General features: G+C 53.8%; 1 protein-coding gene across 1 annotated transcript in view; it reads left to right on the top strand.

Annotated features, from left to right (window-relative positions):
* COL27A1 (collagen type XXVII alpha 1 chain) overlaps window positions 1–16,931 on the top strand; it is a 155,383-nt gene that overhangs the window by 44,348 nt on the left and 94,104 nt on the right. Inside the window, exons 9-13 of the mRNA XM_064376659.1 lie at window positions 3,698–3,742; window positions 4,356–4,409; window positions 4,849–4,893; window positions 8,194–8,247; window positions 9,585–9,629. Of these exons, the coding sequence (XP_064232729.1) occupies window positions 3,698–3,742; window positions 4,356–4,409; window positions 4,849–4,893; window positions 8,194–8,247; window positions 9,585–9,629 (243 nt within the window). The remainder of the gene's footprint in view (window positions 1–3,697; window positions 3,743–4,355; window positions 4,410–4,848; window positions 4,894–8,193; window positions 8,248–9,584; window positions 9,630–16,931) is intronic.

Below are 16,931 nucleotides of genomic sequence, written 5' to 3'. Positions count from 1 at the left end.
CTCCCACCTGGGCTATGCTCTCTGCTGCTCCTGGCCTTCCAGGAGAAACTGGGGTGTTCATGGCAATGTTCAAGGCCCTTCAGGGTCCCTTGATCAAGAGAGACCTAGAAATTGTATACCCCAGTGGGTCTGGAGGCCCAGGGAAAAGTGCTGGCTTGGCCATAACTTGCTGGGTAACTTTAGACAAGTCCCTTCCCCTCTCTACGCTTGTTTCTCAGTCGTCCAATGAGAAAGGAGGTTGTCAGACTAATGGTTTAGGTCCCTTTCAACGCAGACACTCCAGGGTTTCATGACTGACCTCCGCCTGAATAACGCTGCAATGATGTGAGAGCTTTCGTCCCAGCAAAGTGCATCTATAAGGGGATCTCTCCTTGAGTGGCTTTGTGGCTCTTCTAGGGAGGCCTTGGGCCTCAATGAACATGTCTCATCCCATGCTTTTTGATGGCTAAGGATGTGGGATTGGAGTCACAGGCCTGGTGCTGCCCCTAGAAGGCTGTGTGGCCTCAGCAAAGTCTCTTTACCTCTCTGAACATCAGTTTCTTCAACTGGCAAATGTGTATGGTAATTCCTGCCTCCTGGGGGTGATTGCAAGGAGTCCATGAACTGTTATATGAAGGCTTCGGTGCTGAGCCAGGCAGAGGGCTGTCCACTGTGCATGCCCGTGATGATCACTCACTTCCTTTTAGCTGCATCCTGAGTAAAAGGGTTTACTTGAAATCTCCTTGGATTTCACTGGAGAAATGCCTCTCTGCTTCCTTTGTAGGAAGGTGCGGGAGCTGAAGAATTGGTTTTCAGCAGGGTTCTTGTGGCTGCAGATGAGAAGCCACAGGAGCTGGTGATGGCCAAGGGCCCCCTGGACCCTACACTGTAGTTCTCTTGGGGGGTCCTTGCCCTGTTACTCCATTGGATCTTTGCAGGCAGGCAGAAGATGGCAGAGTGAGCTTCAGAGAGGATAATTACCCATACAGAGTCACACAGCCCAGAGTGCAAGGCTCCGTTCAGCTCTTCACTAGGAAAAGGCTTCGCTTGTTCTTCCTCATCTGCAAGCTCCAGGTGGAAAAATGATGATCATGGCTGTTAGTTCCTTCATGTCACGCTACCTCCCTACTCAAAGCACTTCTGTGGTTTTGCATCATATCACCTCCAGCGTGTTCTGACCTCCTGCTTCTCCTCCGATCACCCTCATCCTTCACCCTCTTGCTTGTTCTATTCCAGTCATGCAGGCCTTGCTGTGTTCCCTCCAAGCCAATCAATTGCGTTCTTGCCTCAGGGCCTTTGCACTTGCTGTCTCCTTCACCTGCAGTGCCCTCCTCGGGGGAGCCGGCCCTGCATTAATCCCATTCCTCTCCTCAGAGCAGCCCTCCTGGATCCCACCCCCTATTCTCCACCCCTCCGCAGTGCGACCATTCTCTGTCTATAACTTTTATACCTTTTCTTCACAGCACTGCTCACTACTAGACATTATCTCTCTGTTTTTGAAAAGATGTTATTTTATTTGTGGTTAAAAAGCATATAACATAAAATTACCATCTTAACCATTTTTAAGTTTACAGTTCAATAGCGTTAGGTACATTCACATTGTTGTACCAATCTCCAGAAGCATTTCATCTTGCAAAACTGAAACTGCACCCATCAAACAACATCCCTCTCTCCTTTCAGCCCAGATGTTATTTTTATGTTTACTCTGTTTTTAGACCTCCTTAATTAGAATGTAAACTCCTTTAGGGCAAAGGATGTTGTCTGTCTCATTCTTCCTGTGCCTAGAAGGGCGCTGGAGCATGAAAACTCAGTAAATGTTTATCAAATGAATGAATGAAAAATGAAGATTATGATAACAGCAGCTAACGTTTACAGGGCCCTCGAATCCAATGCCAAATACAGTGCTAAGCGCTTTACACACTTTTCTATCCTGCAATCCCTGCTCCAACTTTGTATATCCATTTTATAATTGAGGAAAATGAGATTCTCAGAGGTGAAGTCATTGGCTCTGGGTCACCCAACCAACCAGTTAGTAGAACAGCACTGGAATCCAGATGGGTCTGAAACAAGAGGTTGTATCACTCTGCCAGCAAGCTGCTGGCTGCGGCCTATGCCCCGTTTGCCCTCTGGGGAAAAGAGCACACGCCCCAGCTAGAAGAACCTCACCCAACCTTCTTGCATCCATCTCCATAGGCCCCTGGATCTGAGATAGAATCATGTCACTGAGGGTCTTGAGATGTGAATAGGTGCAAAAGGAATGCTCGTAAACTCTCCAGACCTCTTAGATCACACTGACTCTGCTGTTTATAATTAAGAGTCCCCACTTCCTGGGGGCTGATGGGGGGTGCTGAGTGTGTATGCCTGTGTGCGTTTGGGTATGTGCATGGAGCTGTACATGCCTGGGGATGTTTGCAGAGTTCCCAGTGTGGCCTCAGATGCCAGAAGGATCTGGTAGCGAGCGCGTGCCTGTGGCTTGTTAGCAATGGGACTCAGGGCAAGCATCTTCAGTTGGGTGAGACTCAGTGCTCTCCTCTGTGACATGGAGATGATAGTCGCCCCCCTCTAGCTCGTCTGACTGTTGTAAGGTGTAGATAAAGTCATCTATTACCCATGTAGTCCTGGGTAAACGGCAGCACACAGAGAGGGTCTACAGGTATGAGCGGGCTCGCGCACGTGTGTGTGTGCTAAAGTCTTATAATGTATCTCGAGTCTTGTGTGTATATGTTAGACTCTGGAGAAGTCTTCAAACTCCAAGGTTCTAACTCAGAGTTTAGAAGGGACTCAGAGTTCTAACTCTGTTATCTGAAGTTCAGAGAAGGGTAGTAACTCACCCAAAGATGCACAGTAAGTTAGGGACAGCATCTAAACCAATCCCTAAACTAATCCCTAAACCAGCACCTAAACTAATCCCTGTGTACAATGGAAGCCCCCCAGCTGATGGAAGCTTGAAGTCTAGGGTTTCCTTTGGAGACCTCCTTACTCTTATGAAATGGCTCAGGTGACCGTACCTGGTGCTGCCTGAAAGCACACACTGAGCTTGGTTCTTTCAACCTAGAGGCCTGGCCTGGCCATGCCTTACACCATGGTCTCTGGCCATCAGGACACAGGGTCAAGGTTGGTACTAGGGCTTTGCCAGAGTCTTTCTCATCAGTATCTGGGTGGCCTATTCTTCCCTGGAATAGGAGCTGGGGGCAGTGGAAGAAGGGAAATAGGTCTTTGGGTTAATACATATGGTCAAGGCGTATGATGGGGGTTTTATGAGAAGGGGCAGGTCCTGACAGGGGAGGGAATCCCAGCATCACGTGGTGGCTCAGCACATTCCAGACCTCAAGTCCGATTGAGTCCAATCCTCCATTGACAAAGCCTATCCCCGAGAGACGGTCTCGCCTTCTCTCTGGATTCAGAAGGAATGGTTGCGATACGCCATTTCTTGGTCACAGTTGTTCTGTCCCAGTTCCGTTCACCAGCTCTGCCAAGGCAGTGAATGACCCCCATGATGTCCTCTGGCCTAAGAACCACCGGAAGCAGAGAGAAAACCTTAGGAATCTGCGAAGACTCACATGGTGTCTGCATCTATCTGGGGAACGTTTGCTGAGCGCACACTCCATCCCTGACGCAGTACTAGGGTGCTGAGCAGGGCAGGCTGGGCAGCTGGACCCTTGTGATTTCCAGGCCCAGAGGTGTCCTCCCTGCCTGATGCAGCTTCTTCCCCCCACAGGGACACAAGGGCTATCCTGGACCGGCAGGGCACCCTGGAGAACAGGTGAGGGCCTCAGCCTCAGCCCTGCCCTGCCCGCTGTCCCTCCCAGCCCTACCTGTCTTTGGCCCCTTCCCTAGATCCTGCGCTGTGTGCCAGCCCCAGAGCCAGGCTGTTCTGCCTCTCACCCTGCTGGGGCCCCCATCCCACTCCAGCCCACCCCACCCCACCTCTCTCACCCAGCCACATTTGCCTGAAAGAGCCAGAGTCCATGCCGGCCTGATGTTGGCATGAGCCGTGCAACTCTGGTTGGAGCCGTGAATGGCTGGCCTGTTCCGGGCAATGTTAGGGGATATTGTACACGCCGCCATGGGGTTTGCAGGAATTTGGGCTGGTCTGGCCCAAGTCAAACAGCAGCCCTGCCAGCATGGGAGAACCAGCCAGGCCTCCTCAGTGATTTCTTATTCCTGGGCTGCAAGCAGAGGGGGTTTTGTCCCTCAGAGCTGGTCGGACCGGTTTCACAGAGGGGTGGGCTTGGGGGCCCTCCCCTTCCTCACGTTCTGTCTCACATTCCTGCCCCTCTCTTTGTTCATTGTCAGCCCCAGGCCCCCACCATCCCCCAGACCTAGAGCTGGGCAGGGTCTTTCCTTTCCTTATGTTTCTCTCTGTTATTTTGCAGGGGCAGCCAGGACCTGAGGGCAGCCCAGGGGCCAAAGGTTACCCTGGCAGGCAGGTGCAGTATATGGCTTCTGGAAGCTTCTGTGGCCATGGTGATATGGAGATGGCCACAGGTGCCCCGAGGCAGAGGGAGGCAATGGGCTAGGGGCCAAGGAGCTGCATCTGCTGGGTGGACCCTAAGAAGGGGGCTGTCCAGGGCACTGGACCAAGGAAGCCTCTCTTTGCAGGCACAGGACAAGGCTGCATAGTAAGAGGAGGTCTGGTTCTATGGCGCAGGGGCTCCAGAGACTCCTCCCATGTAGTTTCCCTCCTACCCACCAGCCACCTCCCTGGGATCCTGGGGCTGCAGGGTTCAGGCCAAAGACTGTTGATCTAACCCCACCCCATTCTACAAAGAGAGCAGCAAAGGCCCCAAAGAGGCAGGACTCGCCCCAAGATTGGCAGCAGGTAGAGCGTCTCCATATGTCCTTGCCCCTCTGTGTTTTGTGTTTCAGGGATTACCTGGACCGGTAGGAGATCCCGGCCCCAAAGGCAGCAGGGTAAGTGGTTCCTGGCCAGTGCCACGCGGGTGGGGTTCTAGGTGAGCATCACCTGTCTCCAGTGGACTTGGTGGGAGGTCAGAGCTATAAGGAGAGCCAAGATCCTCCCACCTGAGTGCTCCTGGAGAACAGAGGGGCAGCAGGAGGGCTGGGTGATGGGAGACCCTTGAGCCAGGTAAGCCAGCTTGGTCCCCATGGCCTAGAAGTCTGGGCAGCAAAGGCTCTGCTGGGGGTTTGGCCACAGTCCAGCTGCAAACGAGGCATTTGCTTGCTGTGTCTCCTGGCTCATCCCAAGTTACAAGGGAGCCAGTCGGGGCCACTTGAATTGCTTGTCATTGAATCTTCAGAGGCCTCCCTCCTGCTCCCAGCTGAGGGCTGGCTGGGGGGAACCCCTGTTTTTGGAGGGTGCCTGCTGTGTGAATGCTGCCCAAGCCCGCAGCCTGGTAGAGCTTCCAGATCTCCCCTTCCTTCAAAACCCCCCTGGAGCAAAGCCTGAGTAGCTATCAGCCTCAGTTTGCCTACTTTTATAATGGGCATGATGTCCATTTGTACCTCTAGCCTGGGTATGGGGACACCAGGGACTTGACAGCTCAGGAGGGGGCCACCAGGTAGGACCTTCCATGGTGGTTGTGGGAAGATGGAGAAGGTTCTCGGTGGACGAATGGGGGTCAATGGAGTTGGAAAGACGAAGAGCTGATGTGGTGGAATCCTCTCTTCTACGTACAAAGAACCTGGGTTCAAGGCGAGGCCTGGATGGCCCCGGCTTACACTGCATGCCTAAGGTGGGTCTGGGATGAGGACCCAGGTGTTCTGAGGCCTGGACCTGCTGCCTCTCAAAGAATGCTCAGCAAGAAGGTCACACAGTCCTCAGTCAGGACAGGTCATGTAGCCTTTGCTCCTGAGCCAAAGCTATTTCTATTTTGGCAAGAGGGAGAGGACAGAATGGTTGCAGTCTCAGCCTTAATCCCTGCAGCAGACTGGTGGCTGTTGGGAGAGCGTGGGCAGGCGGGAGTGGGGGCGGGTAGGTGCATTCCCCAGGAGGTGACTGTGACAGGCAGGGCCTGCGGAGGCTCCTCCCTGGATGCCGGGTCTCTCTTCATTCTGCTGCTCCCATGGGCTGTGGCCCCAGAGAGACCCCCTAAGCCCAGGGAGAAAGGTCTTCTCAGCCCAGCTCCTGTCCTGATCGCCTGACCTGCCAGGACAGGGCATGTTAATGACATCTGCGGTTGCTCAACTTGCCTGCCAGGCTGGTGGCATCTCAGAGCCACAGAGGAGAGGATGGGTCTGGCCCTAGCACTCCTGTTTCTTAAAGACCACACAGCCCTGGGCACCCTGGATAAGCAGTGGGTCACTTAAGCTGGCCTTCCAACCCTGCCACTGCCAGGCTCATATTTATGAAGTAGGCAGAGGGAAGGCTTTGGAATCCGGATGACCGGCTTTGAGACCTGCCCTGCCGCTAGCTGGCTGTGGGACCTTGGGCAAGTCACTGGGCCTCTCTGAGCCAATTATTTTCTCACCTGTAAATGTGGGAGATAAACCCTATTTGGAAGGGTCAGTAAATGGCACTCTTTCAGATTATGGATATTAATCACGCTGGATGCCAGCAAGGAGGCTCAGTGGCCTCTTGGCCTTCCAGGGAAGGAGAGATGTTGTGAGCCTCCGATGGTTGCTTGTTTGAGGGGAGGCAGTATGCAGAGTGGTTACAAGCCCAAGCCAGGAATCAGACTTGAATTTGAATACTAGCTCTACCACATTCCAGCTGTGTGGCCCTAGGCTAGTCACTTCACCTCTCTGGGCCTAAATGGTCTTACTCGGCTGGGTAATAATACTTCCTCGGGCCAGGCACGGTGGCTCAGGTCTGTAATTCCAGCACTTTGGGAGGCCTAGGCAGGCGGATCACCTGAGGCCGGGAGTTCGGGACCAGCCTGATCAACATGGCGAAACTCTGTCTCTACTAAAGTAAATACAAAAATTAGCTGGGCATGGTGGCGCATGCCTGTAATCAGCTATTCGGGAGGCTGAGGCAGGAGAATTGCTTGAACCTGGGAGGCGGAGGTTGAAGTGGGCTGAGATCGTACCACTGCACTCCAGCCAGGATGACAAAGCAAGACTCTTTCTAAAAAATATATTTAAAAAATTAAAAAATACTTCCTTGGGGTATGGTAAGGATGGAATGAATGCTGTAATGTATGCAAAGCACTGATAGCAGGCCTGGCATATCGCTGACGCTCAATAAACATCAGCTTTTGTTAGAGTTCTTATGACATCAGTCCACGGAGTGGCATGGGGTTAGTGGTAGAAGCCCCGGGCTAGGTCACTGCCCTTAAGAAGTTTCTAGGCTAATGAGAACATGAAGCGTGAACACAAATAATGAAGATACAAGGGAGAAAGTGGAGAAGGTTGCTACTGAGGTGCAAAAATGGCATTCCGGCTTGGGGTGTCAGGGATGCTTGCCCAAGGAGAGCTCCTGAGAGCTGGGCTTTGAGGGACTTAGCTCAGAAGTCATGAGGGGTGGGAAGGGCATGCCTGCTGAAGGGGGCAGAGTGAGGAAAGGCTGGAGGGAGGAAATGAGACGCATCCTAGGGAAGAACCCCAGAATGGTGACGAGCCTGGAGGCAGCTGGACCTCAGTAACCCTTGAACTGATTAGAAATTCCCAAAGAAAATTCACAGTTCCATCACTGACTAGGTGTGTTGCTTTATCTACAGAGCCTCAGTTTCCTTATCTGTCCAGTGAGGGTGATGACAATCTGGAGGTCCTTGTGAGAGTCTAATGCCGTAGCATGCCTGCGCCTGGCACAATGTTGGCGCTCTGCGTTTGCAGCTGCTGTTAGTTAATGCCAGCACTCAGGCGGCCAGGGGTGGATGTAAGCCCTACAAGGTCCAGGACCTTGAAGGCCTAGGAGGAGCCATGGCAGGAGCCACGGGCACCTGCAGGCATCCCTGGGGGTGGGCAGGGCTTGGTGCCATGCTAGCATCTAACCCAGCCACGAGCTTCCTTCTGCAGGTCCTGGAGCCCTGGCGTGGGGCGGGCCTCCTGCCGGCGAGCACCCGCGCCCTTCCCTGGCGTGAGGGTATGTGCCTTTGGACTACATCGTGGAAGCCAGCACCATGCAGTCCATGGGCATATACACTTGCCTCAAGGCCTATGTCATCGAGGAGCCACTGGAGCTGCCACTGCCACCAGGGAGGAAGAGGAGGAGCCGGGACGTGGGATGGCAGTGCTGGGTGGGCTGCGGCAGGTCGGGCCAGCCACCCCTCACCACTTGACCTCTCTGACCCCCCTTCTTCTCTTTCCTAGGGCTACATTGGACTCCCAGGACTCTTCGGCCTGCCAGGATCTGATGGAGAGCGAGTAAGTTTGCTCGTTTCATTATTCACCACCCACCACCCACTCCCGCCCAAGCAGAGCAGAGCCTGCCACACACCAGCCTGGGGAAGTCAAGGAATTCCTCCTGGAGGAGGTGCACTTGAGTCGAGTAGGAGTCTGATAAGGGGACACGACAAGACAGATGCATTCCAGGCACAGAGAGCAGCATGTGCAAAGTCAGGGATTTACGGTCACTTGGCCAGTTTCACAATCAGCGCCGCCAGAGTGCTGTGCGAGAGGGCGGCAGTGGTGGGAGCTGAGGCTGGAGAGGACCCTGGGGCAATGTCCTAGGCACCCAGGACTAAGGCCGGGAAAGGGACCTTGAGGACTTAAAACCAATGAAAACCAGGCCCACTTTAGAGTATAGATCAGGGGTAGCAAACTGTGGCTCACCGGCCAAACCAGCCAGCTGTGTGTTTCTGCAAACAGTTTGATCACGCTCAGCCTTGCTCATTTGGTTACGTATTGTCCATGCTGCTTTCTCACTACAGTGGCAGCGCTGAGTAGGTGTGACTGGGACCGTGGGGCCCGCAGAGCCAAAAATATTCACTATCTGCCCCTTTCCAGAAACCATCTGCTGATTTCTCTTTCAGACAGATGAGTTCATTTACTTGAGTAAAATGTGTGGGTGGAGGGAGGGGACAGCAAGGCCAGGTGACAGGAGTTCCAGCGGTCTGAGGACGAGATGGTGTGGCTGTACTTGGCTGGAGGCAGCAGACCGGGGTGGGCGTGAGGGACAGTGGGGACGGGAGGCTGGGCTGGAAGCCTGATCTCTGCTTGGTGCCGAAGAGATGGAGGGCCAGGGGGAGCAGCTGTCTGGGGAAGGTGGTGGGGCTGGTTTGGTGGGGGCAGTGGGTGCTAAGATTTCCTAAGATACCCTGTCCTTCCAGAGCAAGTATCTAAGTCAGGGGAGTCCAAAAGATGGTGTGGGAGATTCTCACTGACCCCTGGCCCAGCCTGGAGGTCCACTAGAAGCCCCTGGGCTGGCAGCCTTGGGCCCTTCCTCCCCGCCCCCTCTCAACCTGAGCCTGTATCTAAGGGAACTCACTTGTAACCACCATAAACTGGATATAGAGAACCTCAGGACAGCTGGAGCCTGAGCACTTATGAAGCATCTGCTGAATATAGCAACATTGCTATCTCCCCAGCTTAGGTCACCACAGACCCCGACCCTGCCATCCTTCCAATGTGCATGTCACTGGGGCCGCCACACAAGTGACTCTGTGACTTCCTGCCATGGGTGGCTCTGGACTGGTTTGGGGCAAGCCTGGCAGTCCCTGCTGGCATCCTGACCTGACCTCTCCCCTGTCTCTCTCCTGCAGGGCCTGCCTGGCATTCCTGGCAAGAGGGGCAAGATGGGTATGCCGGTAAAGATTTTCCGTGTCTATTATGCAGACTCTAGCGGGGAACCCCACCTCCCACGGTCACGCTGCCCTGGCCACCTGCTGCCTGGCTTCTTCTGCTTCTCTCCCTGCTTTGAGTGTGGGGGCCCGCGTAGGGGGTTGTCTGGGCCACAGGACCTGCTTGGCACCCTGCGTGGCTGGGGCCTGGCTGGGGCTGGGGCTTCCGTGGGCTTTGGGCCCCTCTGGGGTAGCTCCTCTCTCCCTGTGAGCAGCAAGGTTCTCCAGTGCAGTTCTGTGTCTGGGGGTGCTTCTGTCTAGGGTATTTGTGTCTGTGGGTCTGCTGTGACCAGGGCACCTTGGCCAGACCAGGTGACCCTGCTCCCATCTCAGGGAACACTCAGTCTCCACGTTGTCTTGGTGTCATCTGGCTCTGTCCAGTTTGCTCACGCACACACAAGGCCAGGGGACAATGGGGCGTACGGGCAGGCCCACAGCAGGCATGACCCAAAGAGGGGCTCAGTGGTGACCCCTAGTCCACCACCTTTGTCTGTGACTCCCCAGCACGGGAGGAAATTGTTTCACCTCTTCTTTGTACGTGTGCAGCACATGGAGAAAAAGCCAAGGCACAGAGAGATTAGGTCACTTGCCCAGGGTTTCACGATGAGTGAACGATGCACATAGAGTCCCAACTCGGTTGGTTTGTCCCTGGGGTCTTTGATCTCAGTGGCCGCTTGAGGCAGCCTCTCAGGATCCTTAGTTGGCAGTCATAGTATAAAAATAGGTTCCCTAGAATCTTCGCCTGGAAGGAAGGTCATTCATTCCAATTATTCAGAAGGGGCAAACTGAGGCTCTCTCTGAGAGGCAGAGTGAGATATCCGGGGTCCCTCTGCCACTGCCCTGCAGGTTGACCCTTTGACCTGGCACCATGGTCAGCCCGAGTCTGGACTTCCCATCACTGGTGGCTGGTGAAGAAGGGAGTGTGAAGAGGGGGCCTGGAGCATTCCAGAGTGCTCAGAGAGGCCTCTCTGTGGTTCTGCCACTGAGGGGCGTGTTAGCTCTTGGAGCCTTTTTGTTTTGTTTTGTTTTGTTTTTTGAGACAGAGTCTCACTCTGTTGCCCAGGCTGGAGTGCAGTGGCAAGATCTCAGCTCACTGCAACCTCTGCCTCCTGGGTTCAAGCAATTTTCCTGCCCCAGCCTCCTGAGTAACTGGGATTACAGGCACGCGCCACCCCGCATGGCTGATTTTTTGTATTTTTAGTAGAGACAGGGTTTCATCATGTTAGCCAGGATGGTCTCAATCTCCTGACCTTGTGATCCACCCACCCCGACCTCCCAAAGTGCTGGGATTACAGGCGTGAGCCACCGCGCCTGGCAGCTGTTGGAGCTTTTAACCTGGGCCCTCTGGGGGCCAAAGAGGAAAAACAAAGAAGAGAAAGACCCAGGTCCTAGCCTCAAAGAGCTGACAGAGGAGGTCCCTCCGCCCCCAACCTAGACCCCTCTGTGGTCCGGACAGGCAGTCTTCTCTCAGGTCCAACACCTGATAACTGGACCTGGGCAAGGAGCAGCACCTGATGCTCCCAGCTTCAGGGAAAGGGCCTGGAGTCTAAGAGGGCTGGGCTGGCACCTGGGATTGTCCCTCGAGCCAGCGTGACCGTAGGCAAGGAGATTCATTCATCCAGTGAATACCTGTTCATCCAGTGAATATCTGTTGAATGACTATTCTGGGCTAAGCATTTTGCTTCGGGCAGAGAGTGAATGAGACAAAGTTCCCACTCTCTTGGGGCAGACAGACAGATATACAATCACTGAAAGGGGAAACGGAAGAATGAACAATGAAATGAAGGTTAGGTAGTGCTGAATGCTAAGACGAGTGGGATAGGGAGACAGGGAGAGCCTGGAGGTTGGGCTCTTGGATAAGTTAGTCCAGAAACTCCCCCCGACTGTATGAAGAATCTTAATGAGTTGCGTGTGGGAGCTGTGTGGCTTTCCAGGTGAAGGCCCTGGGGAAGGAGCAGGCTTGGTTCAAATTTTCTGAACTACAGTTTTCTCATCTGCGAAGTCGGGACAGTAGTATGCCTTATAAGATCGTTATCCCTCTCACATAGTAAGTACTCAATAAACAGTAGCAGCCCTTGTTCCTGTGTGGTTTCCTGGATGGCTGCGGGGCTCTCTGTATTGTGTGACACTGAGCCAGTGACTGCACCTTTGCTGGGTCTGGTTTCCCACGGTTTAAGTTGCAGAGTGGGAGGATTTGACTTGCTTAGATGGTCTCAGCTGGGCCCTGCCCCAACGCTCAGGCCAGCCCCAAGGGCCACCTTTGGGGGATTTGTTCAGATGCATCCTGGGAGCCTTACCGAGGGCCAGGCATTGCTGCTTTACAGATGAGATAGCCTCTCTGAGAGGTAAAGGATTAGGTCAAGATCACATGGCTGCTCAACGTCAGAGCTGGATTAGAACACAGCCAGAGCTTTCAGTGCCAAAGTGTTCCTGTTTAGAGCTTGGGGTCCGGCTTCTCCTGAGCATGGAAGAGGCAAGACCCACAAAAACCTGGGCATGTCATGGCCTCTTCTCCAGCCAGATACAACAAGGACTCTTAGCAGGGCCATGCCTCAGTTTCCCCCTTCCACCCTATCCTGTGCATCCTCTCCATCTCTCCTCCAAGCAGCCTCTTTATCCACCTTCTCCCTGCCGTGTACGTGCGTTCTTCTTGGAGCTGAAAGTCACACTGTTCATGGCCTGGCTGAGAAGGCAGTCCCAGGTTTGAGGTGCCATCATCCTGCCTGTGTGAGATAAGGCCACACATTTATTCTTCATTCAACCAAAGATTATTGGTTGAATATATCACCGTATGCCAGGCGCTGTAGCCAAAACAGACAAAAATCTCTGTTGCCATGGAGCTCAAATTTTAAGGGTAGAGACAATCAATAAACAGGACAAATAGCCAGAAGAGGGCATGGTTGCCACCCTAAGTACCCCGCAAGTGAAAGGAATGTATTGAGGCCATTGGTGTGCACAGTATTTGGGCTACATGTAATTCTCCCAGTGAACCTTTGAGGTGAGATTGATTATCCTCGTTTTCCGGATGAGAAAACTGAGGCTCAGACTGTCGATTAAAGCCATTTGTCCATAGACCCTCTGAGTCCTTGCCAGACTGAGAACTTCTGTCTGCTTCCTTGCTTCTTGCCTTTAACTTTCCAAGACTAGGCCCTGACCTCTATGACAGGGGCGTCCCCTTGCACTGGGGTGTCAGATGTGGGTGGAGAGAAACAACCTTCTCAGCCCTAGGCCCATGCAATACCCTTCAGAGCCATGAAAATACCCTCGACTCTATCCCAGCCACCATGGCCAGCACGTCGGCCAGGCTTGCGTCAGATGTGATTTACTGTGTATGTAATAGGACTTCATGTCGGCTGAGTCCCTACAGATGTCTCTGTCTCCGCTGGGCCTCTGAGTCTGCCATACCCCTCAGCCTAAAGACCCCGGGCAGTCTTTAGGGTCATCCCTCTTGCTGGTGCTCCCAAGCCCTTCATCTGCCTGGCGGGGTTGGGTGCTCCTGTCTTGAATGGTTTTTCCTCCTTATCCAAGCTTTGGGCCGGGCAGTTTCTAGGCACTTATTAAGAAGAGAAAGTGTCAGGGAAATGAGCTGAAGTCCTTCATGCCAGATCGCAGCTGGCGTCATTTCTGGCAGGGCTGGTGATGATTTTGCAGGCAAAACCTCGGGCCCATGTGTGCGGTCTCCTCGCTATCCAATTTGGAAGGGCGATGTGTGAGTCTTTTACTAATGAGAGCTGAGGAAGACAGTGCAGGTCGAAGCACATCAGACCCGTAGGAACCTGAGTGACAGCCTGGCCCAAACTCTTTTTCAGACAGATAGGCAGACATAGCCCAGGGAGGGCAAGACACTTGCCCGAGGTCTCACAGCAAGTCACTGGCACAGTCGAGACTTGAACCCAGAACACGTGCTCTCCAGTGCAGGGTAGTCTCCACATGGCTCCCTCTTCTCTCTGCTCCCACCTTCAACCTCCAGAGGAAAGCTTGGTCCATAGCTCTCATCCCTCATACTGCCTCCTAAGAGAATGCGCTGTGGTTTTCTGAGAAGGAGTCCAGATAGAAAATGTTCCCAACTTGGCTGGAGCTGAATGGGCTTCTCCTGGCCTCCCCTGGCTTGTTGGGCATGGCTCAGTGTCACTCACAGTGAGAGACGGAGCCGTGTTTCCCAGCCAAGGGTCTCCACGCTGGGCTAGGAAGATGCTGCAGTGAGTCTTCCTGCCTGTCGTCTCCAAATGTTCTTTCAAACCCACTGGGATAGTCCTGCAAGGCAGGCCACCACACACAGCTTTTCTCACAGCCTCTGGCCTGGCCTGCCAAGGCTGGCCCTGTGAGTGAGTCTGGAGGGAAGACCCTAAAGTTTAGAGCTGGAAGGGCCTGGCCCTGGCACCAGCCCATGGGGTGTGCCTCAGGGATGATTGGGACTTGCCCAAGGCGACAGTCCTCTGGGAAGAGGCAGGGCTTCTAACACGGTGCATTTGGGCTTCAAGTTATGGCTCTTTCCAGTTCTCAGATGATGGGGAGCAGGCAGCCAAGTGACAGAGAGTTCCTATTTCCAAGTGGGGAAACTGAGGCCAATGCAGATTAAGGTTCTTAGCTGAGGTGATGCTGTGAGCTGGGATGTGGCCTCCAGTGTCCCAGATGTGAGCCAGAGCTGACCCGGGCTGTTAGTGCCGCTGGAATCCTGGAGAGGACTCTACCTATCTTCTTGTTCCCCGAGGTGACTTTTCTTGAGTAGATTTCCTTGTGGATTTCAGAAGCGCAGGGTAAAAACATGTTCAAACCACGAGAGAAGGGTGCTGGGAGACCTCAGGGAGTCTTTCCATGCCAGCAGGCTTGGAGCCTGTACACCTAGAAAAGAATGTGGCTGCTTCAAGTACAGTAGGAAGGATGCAGGTTAGACTTATGCAGGAACTTCCAGATTTTGGAGAATGTCCACCTGGTAAGAAGTTCTCCGAGATCCTTTTGTGGGCTTCTCCTAGAGGTTATGAAATATTTCCACTCTTGATATAAACCCTAACTAGTGTAGTGATGGCACATCAGAGTTGACCAGGGGCTGGATTAGGAGCGTCTCACGGTTTCTGCAGCCCAGCCCTGCCAGGTGAGTGGGACAGTGCTGACTGTTTTGCAGGCCAGGGACCTGAGCCTTAGAAGCATTAGTGGGACTTTGGTTCTAGACGTTCCTTGCTTCCCTGCCCCTGTATCCCACCATCTGGAGCAGACAGTTGGGATGGACACTTCCTGGAGGCAGAAGAGTGGAGGAGATAGCCTTGTGAGTTCTCCTTGGCGTCCTGCTTGGATGTGGTGGCAAGGACCATCCCTGTCCTCAGCTCTCCTCCTCTGAGTTGTTGTGGCCAAGAGAGAATGCGGAGTCTCACTCCCGAGCCTTGTTCTGTCTCCTCCTGGGCCTTCTGCTCCAAGTACGAAGTGTTTAGTTCTCCAGAGGGGCCCAACCTGGGGAAGTAGAGAAACCACGTGGCTGGGGCCCTGGCAGGGAGCCGAGTTCATTCCTTGGGCCTGGGGCCAACCCGCTGCAGCCAGGCATGTGGAGGAAGGTCCCTGCTGCTGGCCGGGCTGGGGGTGCATGCCATGTGGTCGCCTTACACATGCAAGCATGGCCGGACAGAGGAAAGCAGATGGGACTGAAGTGGGGGCTATATATCCAGCTCAGCAGCTGCCTCTCTAAGACCCAGGGAGCTTTGGGGTGACTGCTGGAAATGAGGCAAGGTGGTGGGTGAGAGGTTTTGGGTGTGTTCTGGGCTGCAGGCTCCCCATTGGTGTAATAAGGTGTGAACGTCAAGAATATCTCAGGTTCCTTCATCCTTAGACCATTCGTTCCAGCGCCTTTAAAACTCTTTTTTCCAAACACTGTGCTCTTAATTACAAACCCCAGATTCCTAGAGGTCATCTGTTTGACCCCTCCATGGGAAGGGAGATTGAAGCTGGAGATGGGAGTGGCTACCAGAGGCCCTCAGCGTGTCCAAGCAGAAGCAGTCCTGAGCATCAATAGTGCCATTCCTTTCTGCACATCAGCTCAGGGCTCTAATGAGCACTTTGAGAGCCCGTAGGCTGGTTCTAGTCTATCTAGTTCATTCAGTGTCCAGTTGTAGCTAAGAGAACAGGTTCTGGAGTCACACTGCCTGGGTTCGAATCTCATCTCAGCTATTCCAGGGCTGTGTGACTTTGGAAATATTTCCTAACCTCTCAGAATCACAGTTTCCTCATCTTGAAAATGCAGCCAATAATAGGATCTGCTGGTGGTCGCGCTGTTGGAGTTTGCTGTGGCTGTCACTGTTTCATCCCACCATCCCTCTGGCTAGACACAGGCTGCATTTTGTCTGCAGAAGTTACTCCCCTCCAGAAATTGACTCAAAATTCTGATGACCGTCTCTCCCTTGCTTATACCTCAGAGACATTCCCTCATGTGGCTGTGAGGTATCACCCTCCATGCGGCTTCTCAGCTAAGAAAACTGAGGCCCCAAGAGGCCCGTGGGTGGTGCAGCCAGGACTGTCACAGGGCAGGCTGGCCCAGCAGCTGGGCCTGAGGAGGCCTTGAGCCACCCCAGAACGGCCTCTGAATGCAGACCTATGGATCTGAGACCTGCCTGGTGGCTGCTCTATGTGAATTATTGGGCATCACAGGGTCCTAAAGGGACCTTAGGGATCACACCCCCCCCAGCCTGAGCAGGACAGAGGGTCAAATGTGGGGGCCTGCCCAAGGTCAGCCAGCTAGCCTGGAGGAGAGCCAGGGCTAACCTGCAGCCCATCTCCACATGTGGGACTTGGAGAACAGAGCAGGGGCTACTCAAGTCCTGTCCCTGGTAGGCCACGTGGAGTCAGCCAGGTGCCCGGCCAGACAACAGCCCCCTTGTCTTGAGGAGCTGCCCTCCTCTCCTGCCAGGTCTTTCTACCCCAAAGTCTAGAGGCCAGAGGTGGGAACTCTGTGCCTTCAGGAGGTGCCCCTGGCTGGGCGCCATGGCTTATACCTGTAATCCCAACACTTTGGGAGGCCAAGGCAGGCAGATCGCTTGAGCCCAGGCGTTCAAGACCAGCTTGGGCAACATGGAGAAACTCCATCTCTACCAAAAATACAAAGATTAGCCAGGCGTGGTAGCTATGCCTGTAGTTCCAGCCACTTGAGAGGCTGAGGCGGCAGGATTACTCGAGCCTAGGAGGCAGAGGTTGCAGTGAGCAGTGATCATGCCACTGCAGTCCAGCCTGAGTGACAGAGTGAGACTCTGTTTCATGAAAAAAAAAAAAGAAAAAAGAAAGAAAGAA

Source organism: Aotus nancymaae, unplaced genomic scaffold, assembly GCF_030222135.1.
Source record: "Aotus nancymaae isolate 86718 unplaced genomic scaffold, 86718_ANA_hifiasm-v0.15.2.pri h1tg000003l, whole genome shotgun sequence".
Classification (NCBI taxonomy): domain Eukaryota; kingdom Metazoa; phylum Chordata; class Mammalia; order Primates; family Aotidae; genus Aotus; species Aotus nancymaae.
The sequence above is the reverse complement of the archived record's forward strand: the minus strand, read 5'-3'. Positions and strand labels throughout refer to the sequence as shown.